The sequence below is a fragment of the Protopterus annectens genome, chromosome 1.part0, assembly GCF_019279795.1.
Source record: "Protopterus annectens isolate FY-2018-M chromosome 1.part0, PAN1.0, whole genome shotgun sequence".
Lineage (NCBI taxonomy): Eukaryota > Metazoa > Chordata > Ceratodontiformes > Protopteridae > Protopterus > Protopterus annectens.
The window spans coordinates 492,910,793-492,923,128 of NC_056725.1; the positions used below are offsets into that span (position 1 = coordinate 492,910,793).

A 12,336-nucleotide genomic window follows, 5' to 3' on the forward strand; every position below is an offset into this window, starting at 1 on the left:
TAATGATATTGTACCCGGTAGGGAGAACTTCTGAGTTAGCTATGTTTTTATTTAGCCAGGTTTCTGTTAAAGCAACTATGTCTGGGGAGTAGTGTGCTATTGTGGCCTGGAGTTCAGGTATTTTATTTTTGATACTTCTAATATTAATATTTAGCATTAAAAGATGGTTGGTTTTGCTTCCTTAATGGGAAGATATGGCTACTGTAGCAGTTTTTTCCCCCCACAGTGATCTCAGAGTTCTTGGAAGCTGTCAGCAAACACTCCACTTGCCTTTTAAGCCATTTGGAAAATGCTCTCCATTTTGGATGAGGAGATGTGTTTTTACCTTTACATCTGCTGAGCATCAGACCAGCACCATGGCTGCTGACATGCTCTTCTGCTTTATAAGGTGAAAGTGTGGTCATTTCACAGCTTTTAACTAATCAGCCAACCAAGAGGATTTTCACTGTAGGCCTACCATTCTCTGTTCCTGCCAGTGTAGCATTCATTGGGGCAGTGCAATGAATTGTCTCCTGCTTCTCTGAGTGGCTTTGCCCCAGTAGCACCCTAAGCCTTTATAGCCAGATTCCTGTGTGCATCTTCAGCAGGTGCTGAAGAAGGACCATAGATGCAATAACACATGCCTCCTTCCTACCCCCCCCCCCCGAAGAGGCTAGCAAACTCTGCCTCATCATTCCTTTCCTCACTCATCAAACTCAGATTGTGATTCATTGAAGGATTTGTTACTGTATGCAAAATGAGCTGGCATCCCAGAGTCTTTATATATATGCCTTCTTGTCTGCCTATCAATGTAAGATCTCATTCACCTAGGCCTCAGTTACTCAATTATCAAGGTACATATCTTTGACCATTTAGAATCCCATAGTCTAGTAGAAGACATGTCCCATTATTTACTCATTATTGAAAAGAGATAAGACTTTTTGGAGGTAATCATCTTCAACCTTCAGTGAAAAATCTGACTTTGCTTTTGGAACTTCAGGATTGACATATTTTATATCTGTTTAACAGAACAGACTGTTTCAGAGGATCTGAAGTTTGCATCTTTGAAGATACATTTCTTGGTAAGCATCACCTCAGCTTGGATGATTTCTGTATTTATATGAAAAGAGCTTGCTGTCATTACCAACTCAATGAGGCCATTGGCTAAAAGAAAGAAGATCTTGGCTAAGGATTTTTCCATGCTGGAGAAAGATGAGGGCCCTATTATTGCCTTGCTGATGAGACACAGTGACTCACCCCATATGGTCAAATTCCTGCCATTTAACCTTCACCAGGGGTCTCATTACAGGGATTGCTATGAGATGGTGGATTTGTTCTTTGTTATATGCCTGCTTGGAGACACAGTGAGGGCCAATAACATTGCCTCATTGAATCCTACTTCATCTGATACGAAGGATCAGTCACTAGTCCTGTTTGGATCATTACTGAGGAAGGAACTAGATTCCTCATACCCAAGAGTGCTTTTACAGTCTATAAGTAGATTATCAGAAGTTCTCATGAAGATAAAGAAAGACACTCTTACAGAACATCTATTGGAGTTGGAGGTATTACTCTTCATACATTCCTTAGATTATGGCATGCAGGAGTTGGGGAGACAGAGAGAAACCACTTCTAAGAATTCCACTTGCTTTGAAATTCATTTCAACAAAACAAGTGTTGTGGTATTCCTTTATGGATTGTTGGAATTATGCAGAGAAAATCATTCCATTTTTCATTGTAATTTTGAAAGTTTAATATTGTGTATTGGATCTTTAATTGCCTTAAATATAAGGTCCGTTAGCCAGTGTAAAAGAGCTTAGCAAAATACCATACAAAATTCTGTGCACAGTTAAAAAGGATAAGCACAGAGTGGAAAATGTGGGTGACGCACATTTCACAAGGGGTTGCCATTTGAAGGACTATGGGACATGTTGAACTCTTCATTAATAGTAAGGGTAGGAAAATAAAGGCACTGTATTTGATAGCAAACCTTAAAATATGTGCTGCTTAATTTGAGCAGTAGAGATGAAAAGTGGGAAGTACTTCAGAGATAAGAAGTTTTTGTTTTTCTCAGAAATTATTTAAGATATTACACAGACTAGCTGAAGAAGTAATGGTTGGTAAGAGCATATACACATTGCAAATAACATTAGCTACAGGGCACACAAGATCCATTTTCACTGAGGAATTTTGCATCTCGAAAGCACCTAAGAGTTCTGAGGACCTGTAAATCTCCATCAAGACTGTCTGGTTGTTTGCCTGTTTTTCTGTCACACTCAAGTTATTATTAACTAAGATTTGGTTAATAAGACTAGCACAGGACTCACCAGTACAGGAACAAATGAGGCATTATGCCATTTCATTAATCATCGCTGCTTAATTTTCTTCTTCTGTGCTTTTGACTGACAATCTGGCAAGTATTTGACTGCTAGCCTTCACCTGGAAAGTTCTGTGCTTTTTACGTTTGTCACTTCCACTCACTGTTCTTAGCTGTTTCCTGATTTTTAGAATGGTATTATACCCTATCCTAAAGCTTCCTTTACTGACAAATAAATGCACACAAAGTATTTAACATGCTTGTATGCTATAATCACAGAACTAGAACAGTTTATCACATCATTAAAATAAACTGGCTGTGTGGTATATGATATACAGAGTTGACAGTGTGCTGTACAGTACATCAGCAGCTGCTAACAAAAAAAATTGTTCTGATAACAATGCAGTATTTAGCTAAATTATTGCCCTTTTATGCACTAGCTGAGAATGACTGTTTTGCCACAGCCCTTAAGTCACTGCTTTTAATCTTTTATGTTTTGTTGTAGCTTGGACCTCTTCTTCCGATGGCTGTTTGACAAAAAGTTCCTGGCAGAAGCTGCAATCAGATTTGAGTAAGTTACCACATGTTCTTGTGCCATTATGTAACAGCTGTAGTAAATCTCTTTTAGAGTATTCGTTCTTTGTGACCAAACTGATACATTTGATTCCCCAGTGATTACATCTGCATTGTATAGAACACGTGTGGATGTTTAATCCATTCAGGTAGTTTGAGGAAAAAGTGTCTGTGTTTGATAACATTACTCCATTATTGTACTGTCTGCTTTGTTGATGGTGCTGAAGTATTTATTCACTTAGTTCCATAACTGTATATGAGCGGAATCACAGGAGCAGAGAAAGACAGCAGCATGTTCCCATTGTCCTGAACCTCGGAAACAACCGTCTCATAAACGAAAGGTAAAATGTTTAAATGGTAACATGTTATGCACCAGGTAAACTATCTACTCGTACAGTACATACTGTTTCTGTTTGTCAGAATAAATCCAAACTGTGACCAGCACACAGGTAGAAGGTTCCTGGGTGTAATGTCTCATCTAACAGATGGCTCCTCAGGAGAATGCAGTCCCTTTTTCGCTGCACTAGGAGAAGTGTCCCACCTTCCTGAACTCTTTAAATCAAAGTCTTAGCTGACTTTTTCTGGTGTTAATTGAAGAAAGAATAGGGAAAGTTTATTAAAATACAACCGGTTTATATGCACACTTTTCATTTTGGGCTCAGATTGTTCATAGGTAAGTACCATGTTAGTTGTCCTTATGGGACATTCTAAGCCTGGCTAATTTCCTTTTAAAAGGTGAGAATCAACTTCTGTATCTTGTGACTGTAAGGTTTTTACAGTAAAGTATAAATAAGTAAAAGCAAATTAAGGGTAAGAACTGCAAAAAATAAAAGTCAAAGTTCTACACTCTTAAAAAAATTAACATCTTGCTTTAGGGCTTAATGTGCTTTAACCTGCATTTATTTATTGCTTTTGTTTACTGGGAAAACATGACTGGGTACATGGCCCCTTTTCAGAGGAGGCCCTGGGAGAATAGCTCCAGCTAAGGATTAAAATAGTTAAAATACATCAATAACAGAATATTTTGTGATAGACAAATACGTACAATGCTTATGACATTCTTTACATGTAGTATTTACAATCATTTGTATGATCAGTTTTAAATGGTTAACTATCAAAATGTGAAATGGCAGTTACGTGAAACTGGGATATTCAAATGCATCTTTTCTAGTTTCCATAATGCCATTCAGAAAATGTCCGAATGCACATTAGCGAATGGTAGTGTACATTTGCTAATGCATATTCGACATTTTGATAACAGATTGCACTACAGTGGGGATCGGGAAATTTTCCCTTTTCTTCAATGTAATGTGATCTCAGAGTTGTAATATATAATTTGCAGGTAGTGTGGGGATGCAGGGGGGGCTTGCCCCCCCTGGAAAACTGTAAAAAACTTGTGCTGTAGATGTACAGTTCATATGGCAACTTCAGCACAACTTCCTGAGGGTCTGTTGACACCGTCTGACATTCTGAATATGTTCGAATCTGGAAGTCGAGGTGATGGTTTTCGACATTCCATACAAATTCAGAATGTCATTTCAATCAATTGAATAGATTTTTTATTTTTATTTCAGCTTTTTGATAGTAATCGTTTTAAATGCAATATTTATAAAGTGGGAGAGAAGGGTCAATATACTGTGGGGAAAGGATAAGTAAAGTTGATAATACAGTGAAATGGCCATTAATAGTAAGCCAGAAGTTGGATGCAGGTACTAGTAGAATAGAGAGAGGTCAGCTAAAGGTGCAGAGGTGAAACTGGAAGTAAATAGGAGATAACTTTGTTTACTATAGAAAAGAAGATATGAAAGTAAGTTCTGCAGTACTTGGGGGTAGGCACTCTAGGGGAAAAAGAGAGGTGGGATAGAGATGTGATTGGGGGGGCTAAGAAGGATAGGAAACGAGAACAGAGGGTGAAGATGATAAGGTGAGGTGTGGTTATGTTTATGAAGCAAGAGATTAACATCACAGGGTGGAAATAAATGGTGCTATTAACAGACTTGCCCCCCCCCCAAGAGAAACTGGTACCCAGTTCTTAATGGCATCACCCTCGGAAGAAATCACTGTTGTAATGAAAAGAGTAAAATGGACAGTGATGGGTGTGTGCAGGTGTGTGCGTCTGTCTGTGTGTGGTCTGGGTTGTGGCTGAAAATTATCTAGACTGTCTGGAAAATAGACTTCATTAAGACAGAGGCCATGAAGGTCTTCTTGAAAGCAGCAGGGCAGATGCCATTAAGCAAAGAAGAACAGATAATTTGATAATTTCATAGAACCCAGCTCATCAGGGCAGACAGGAATCAAGTCTGGTTGGGCATGGTTCCAAGCCAAAGGGAACAGGTCAAATGCTTGAAACCAGAGACAAATTAACCATAATCTGAAGACTTGTGGGTCATTTAGCTAGTGGGGGCACACCTGTTAGTATACAAACTTTTCCATTCAGCAGTACAGGTCACACTCATCCTCCCATAGGACATCTCCATCTCTTGGCTGGGGAAGCTGTCAGTCTTCTAGCTAAAGGGAAGTAGAAAGGATTCCAAATTCCAAAATTTAATTTTCCATTTTCCTTTTTGCCTTTTAAAACTTCTTCCAAAATCCATGATACTTGGGAGGAGGACTCAACTCCTGCTTACACTAATTAGGATTTCAGTTCTTATGTAGAGTACAAGAGATTCAAGATCCTAACTGTTCAGTCTGTTGTTCTGGTCTTGGCTCCCTACTCAAATATGGGACTTGAAATGACACTCATTGCAGGAAGGCAAGCCCCCCCACCCCACCCCCACACACACAAACACATTCCCTGAGCATATATATACCAACTCTATCACCACACTTCAGAGAAAAGGAAATATTCTGCGAAATAGCAAATACAGACTTAGTTATTACACCTCTCATGTCTCTTCATAATGCCAGACTAGATTCAAGCTCAACAGGGTCTTTTCCTGCTGATTCTGACAAGCCCATTCCCTTGGCTGTGGTTTCAGTAGATAAATAATCTCCCCTGCCATGTCTCGAAGTCGGGCCACTGTCAACTACAGCACAGTGCATTAGCCCACTAGGCCACTAGTATGTGCAAGTCCAGATTTTTGGCCATTCAGTCTCCACATCTTAGGACTTGGCAAAGTAGATCCAGAGATTTCAAATGGTTACCACCTTTCCTCATTCCTGGAGTTTGGTTCTGCCTAGTGGGTTTGCAGGACACTTATTTCCACATTTTCATTCATGCTACATACAGCAATTTTCTCAGGTTTAGAGTGGGTTAAGATGATTTCAGTATTTAGCCATGTCTGTAGGACTGCATTCATGCCATTTATTTATTAAGTGCTTAGCAGTTGAGGTATCTGCCCTGTGGAAGGGACAGTATTTTAATGACCCCTATCTTAATGACTGGTCTGCTGCCAACACTTCCAAGGAGACTGCCTGTTTCATTCAGAGAACTGTTTTTGTTCTCATGTTTCATCTTGGTATTGTCATAAACTTGAATTTTGCAGCCAATCCCAAAATATCGCCACTTGGTTCTCCAGTTTAGTTTAATTCAAGGAATGGCCTTTATCAAGAGATCAATTCTCTTTAGAACTGTACTTCATGTCTTTTATGAATTGTTTGGGCCCTGGCATTGAATCACATGGCAGTGGCCATTATGGTGGCTCCCTTTTTTTGTCTCTCTGCATGTATTATCCAGTGGTTCATCAGGATCATTGCTTAAAGATCATGTACATCCTGGACATTCCTGTTTCTCTTCTGCCTTATGCACTAGGGAGTTGTCATTGGTATCAAGCCCAGAAATTATGTTCTCAGGTATGTGAAAGTTATCTTCAGGTGTTCCTATGAGAGCCAGTGATAGCTGTTTCTCTGACCAGCTGGGACCTTCTAAGGAAGTTGAAGATTCAGGGTTTGTGATCTACAACGGAGACACATCTCAGAATTAATGTGCTGGTAGTCCAAGCAGTCCATCTTGCCCATCAAGCCCTCACTTTTCTGCTAGGGCCAGCAGCAGGGTAGCTGCATGTATTATTAACAACCTGGGAGCTGGTATACAGTAAATGAAGTTATGGAACTGAAGTGGTCTCTTTCTTATTACCCAACATCTCTCATGTCTGTTGAATATGATTGCGGAGTCACTCAAGTTGTGACAGTTCCAAGACTAGGAGTCTGTACCATGGATTAAGTCCTGACTACGGTCTATGTGACCCAGGTTTGATTTGCTGCTCAGGTGTGTGAGGCACTAGCACAATAGGATAGGTGTGACCATCTTGGGAAAAGGGCATGCACTCAGTTGCATATTGTGGTAAATCACCAATGGAAGCTCTGGTCACACAGGGAGTATTATCTAAAGGAAGCAGGAACAGTGTTTCACTTGCCAAGATGGTGCGGCAATTTGACAGTGCACCTCATTGCACATCCATCCCAACGATGTTACAGGTGTGTGCGAGGGGTAGGGAAAAGATGCAGCACAAACAAAAAACACTCCCAGAAGCATTAGGCCACTGCACCAGAATTCTTACTCTCCCTTGAACATGGATTAGGCAGGGGAAGGTTGTGAGACTAGGAGCAGAAGTTGTTAGAGGAGGCTAGCCATAACATTTTTTGACACTTGGTGACCCAGAGCCCTCTGTCTACTCACCGGCAGCAGACATGGTGGGTTAGCTAGTGGGGAGGCTCTAATACTAGGAGTAGGACCTGTTAGAGGAAGCTGACCATGACATTTTTAGTCTTGGTGTTCCAGATCTAGATGTTTTCATCAGCAGAGTAAATTCAAGAATTATTTACTTTACCTCTCTTAACCTAGATCTAAGCTTTTTGTCAAGATATGTTACAGCTTCCCTTTCTTAAAGAAAGGTTTATCTGTGCTTTTCTTTTTTTTTCTTTTTCTTTTGCAGGTAGTTCTCAAGTGTTGAGGAATGAATCATAATGATCTTTATGGCAGGATTCTTAATTTTCCAGATAAAGTTTTCCTTGCCACAGCATTTGGTTGCACCTGCATTCACTTCAACAGTGTTGCGGTCTTAGGCTTCCAGAACAGAGGTAAATCTCTGCTAGGCCCTTTGAATCCACATTCAGCCAGTGGTATGGTACCATCTGCCACTTGTTTCCCATAGCAGGGTGTGTCTCCATTAAATTTGTGATATAATAATTTGTTTTGCATGCTTGTCAAGCAGCTCCTATTTATATGTCCTTTTTAAGGTTAGAGTTGGCTTTGGTAGGTCTGTTCTCCAAAGTCTTGTTAAATACCTCACTCCATGGTGTTCTAATTACCAAGAAAACAGTTTGTTATGTAGGTACGTACTGTAACTCCAGATCTTCTAGTGTATATGATCAAGTTCTATCCCAAGAATTTTAGGGGTTCACTATAGGCCGAGTACAAGTAAAACAGTTTTGGCATCAGTATGTTTCTTGCTTGCAGAAGCCCAATGGCCAGCCTGACATCTAAAGCTCTTCACTCTTTTCTCTTTTGACCTGATGGTCTCCCTCCCACTCAGACTTCAGGATGTTGGTAGTGTAAAGTGACACTAGACAGCAGCATTTTAAGATCTTTCTTGCTGCAGTTAGATGAGGAGCCTAAGACTTGTTTATGTGGTAAGTTTGACCTACTTACTGAATTCCACATACATTTTTTTTCTCCAGTGGTGTACTTATCTTCTCTTCTTATTAATGTAGGTTAATTGTTTTTGATAGATTGTGTGGATAGATTTCTTTTTCTAAAAAGAGATAAGAATGCAGTAGCTGTGAAAAGTAAATTGTCATAAAATTTCCAAAAGTTGTGTCCAGAGCATGAGATCCATAGTTGTCCTTAGTGTACATCCTTTACATTTTCCATGTGGAAACTCTGCAGGAGTACTCATCTCGGAAATGGGTGCTCATCTGTTTCTGATTTGCAATGTTATTCACTAGGTACTCTGATCTCCTGCAAAAGAAAAATAAGTACCAGGAAAAGCACTTGAGAGAGAAGAAACATTGTGAGGCCTTCAAAGCAGCATCAGAGTTCATTAGCAACCCCTCTAACTTGAAAACACTACTGTCAGTGAGGCAGCTTTTCAGACACTGTACTTGGCATCAGTTACTGTCAAAGCCATTGGTGTGACACCTTTATTGACAAATACACAATCAGAGTGGAACACTTCCTTGTAAGTTGAAACCTGTTTGCCATCAGTCAGTTTTGAGGCCTATCTGTGAGCCCTGGGTTCTAAAGCCTGCATTGTTATCAGTGAAGAAGAGTTTGCCATCCACACACTGTTTTTCATGAAAAGGTTGAAGAAGACTTGAGTGAGGTGTTTGGCATCCACACAATGAACTAATGTCTGAAACACAGACCAGAATTCCACACATTGGCTTGTGATGCCTAATATGTGCATAGGTAAGTACTCTGTTTGGCCTTCAGAATAAATGTTGAGTTTCTTTAATTTCATAGGTTCATAGGTATGTACTAGTATAGCTGACCTTACAGGCCATTTCAAGCCTTTCCCATTTCCTTTTTTGTGCTCACAGTAACCTTTCCCATTTGGTTATAGATTGGCATTACCCATCCCATGGTCGTTAATTATACATCACCCCAGTGAGATTAACTGGGATCATACTATAGATAATTTGTAAGCTGTCAGTTCTCCCAACAACTAAAATGGATCTAATTACCAAGTCTGCTATCACTCAACCAACTTACAGTTGCCCACACCATTGTACACCAACCTAACTACTGCCCCGCCCTTAATAAATTAGTTGAACCTTACTCAACCAATCCTACCTTACAGTCATCCAACAAGATTTTACTAAAGGTCACTAAAGCGAACAGTAGTTTGGGAGACTCCCTGTTTTCTAATCAAGTAGCAAAAACCTGGACCTCTGTACCACAGCTTATACTCAACACTACTAAGTCATCTAAATTCAAACTACTTCTCAAGGATCATAAACCATCAAGTGGCTGTGCCCCTGTACTACCTCAGGATGATTTGGCCTTGCTCTGTCCCCCTCCCCTAACCCATCAACTCTCTTCCCACCCTCCTTCTAGACATATTCCAGCTGCTCATCCAAATGTTGGCTGTTGTCTGCTGCTCGACTTACCTCGGTGTATCTCTTTCCTAGAACACCTATATCCAGTGCGATATTTCTCTATGCGATATATGTGATCTCCTTATTTTACATTTTCACTTGAGTCTTGTTCAAAATGAAACAGAATTACCTTTGCTGAAATCTATCATGCTGTGTTTGTACAATTTCTACTTGTGTTGATACACTTTAAGCTATGCTGTAACCTATCATTCTATGTAAGTACAATTTCTTCTTTTGAATTTGCAAACTGTAATGGAGCTTTTCTCCCCAGGCCTCCACTGATAAGGGGCCTCTGGCCCAGTCAGACTATCTTGGTAAACAAATGTAAACTAAATAAAATAAATAAAAATAAATAAATTTGAGGGGATCCGTGCATGAGATAAAGCATTTAGGAGCTGCCTCTGTCCATTACTAGTACAGGGGGGCAGTCCTGGGGTAAATTTTCTGTTTCCCATCCATATATGTAAGTTGTGCTTGAAAATGTACAGGGATAAACTTTATTTTTTGTGGATGGGGAGTCTGTTCTACAGCAGCAATATTGTCTGTGAGCTATACCTATCCCTCCAAACTGTTCTATTGATCTTGCAAAAGAGGTTTAGATCCCTATACTGAGTATCTCTGATGCCATTTGACTTGATGCTATACAATAAATACTTCCTTAGTAGGTTGGAGGATGCCTTGTATGCCAAACACAGGTCACCTCTTAGCAGTCTGTAGGATACCTAGTATAGTGACATGGCTTTGAGTCAGTCCATGCAGAACATGTTATTTAGCCTTTGTATCCTTTTAGTAAGGTATCTCTGTGGGAATCCAGTTGTTACATGTGTCTAGACAGATACATGCCAAAGGGGGGGCATTATATTCACTGATTTCACATGGACATCAGTCTGGACTTTCTCCTCCCAGCCCTCTCCTGTCAGAATTACTCACATTGAATACTGACCCAGGATTTCATGGATTTTTTTTTTCCTGAAGTCCAGGCAATCAACCTCTTATGAAGCTGTGCTGTTTGCCAGATAGAAAAGGAAGCCATCAACCCAGTAGGATTCTTCTGGATTCACACACTCACTCTGAGGTAGACAGATTGCCTATGTGGATGAGATGCCACCCCTCCCTTATCTAGAGTCGGACACTAAAGGCATTCTACCTTGTGCCTCACCTGCAGAGGATATATTATTTGGGACACCCTTCATAGACTGAAGGAACCTTTTAAATGGGAACCTCTGACTCAGCTTAGGTGTAGAATCTTCTGGCCCTGCCTGAAACTAAACCCGTGGTCAATGCTTCAGTCCAGGAAATGTTGCATGATTCATTTAGTAATGCTTTTTGGGAGTCAGACTGCCAACCCCCAGTGCCTAGGAAGCTAAGCCATTTCTATATGATTCATGATTTCTGCAGACACCTTTATAAGAACTCACTAGCTGATCGACGTGTAGTATCCATGCATTCCAGAAATGGATCTACTATGGCTTCAACTGGGACCCATATTTCCACTGAAAAGGAGAGTAAAACCCTCATCTACTTTAAAAAGATGTACACCACAACTACTATGGCCATTAGAGTGCTTAACTGCCAGTATGACATGCTGAAATTTCAGGAGCCCTTCCAGAACAATCTAATTCACAAAGCAGATGGAATAGAGGCAAAAGACTGAAAGATGAAGATGCCTAACCTGTCTAGCCTCAGTTTGCAGGCAGACCATGAAATATGGCTGAAATACAGGGAATGTATCATGCAGGGCAGTTGCCATGAGGTCTGTGACTGGGAAACATGGCTAGCAGAGGACATAACCCCTGCCTGAGCCTGTAAAAGCAGGGCTCCTTAATGCATCTCTGGACCAAAGGCCTTTTTTTTTAACCCCCCCCACACACACACACACACACACACACACACACACGCGCGCACACACACACACACACACACACACACACACAGTTAGAAATGTCTTTAAGACAGTAGGGAAAAACAGAGAAGGCATACAGTTTGTTAACAATCTTTCCATACACCAAGATATAATAGTTCCCAATAAAGTCTGGCCCTTCTGCCCTAAGCAGGATAATAAGTAACCAAAGGGAAAGAGGGAAATTACAAGAGAGAATAATGGTAATAATAAAATAATAAAATCACTGGGTTGCAGCCAAAACTCTCCACAACCTTCCAGAGGTATCAAACGTTTTATGGAGACATAAAAATGTTTAAAAAATATTAATTCATCCCCTCAGAATGGGGGACTTCATCAGAATACATGCCTTCTATTAAGTCCAACATTTATAGCCCAATGTGTTGATGATATCACAGCCACATACATGCATTTAAAGGCACAACCACTTTTTTTTTTTTTTTTTTTTTTTTTAAATACAGCTTAAAAACCATTTATAAACATCTGAAACCATATTTACTGCATAAAAACAAACTTTCCTAACTTCATG

General features: G+C 40.1%; 1 protein-coding gene across 2 annotated transcripts in view; it reads left to right on the forward strand.

Moving 5' to 3' along the window:
* Nucleotides 1–12,336, forward strand: part of TMEM63B (transmembrane protein 63B) — a 2,399,602-nt gene that overhangs the window by 1,244,170 nt on the left and 1,143,096 nt on the right. For both annotated transcript variants that reach the window (XM_044060665.1, XM_044060674.1), the window contains one exon: nucleotides 2,802–2,867. In XM_044060665.1, coding sequence (XP_043916600.1) covers nucleotides 2,802–2,867 — 66 coding nt within the window. The remainder of the gene's footprint in view (nucleotides 1–2,801; nucleotides 2,868–12,336) is intronic.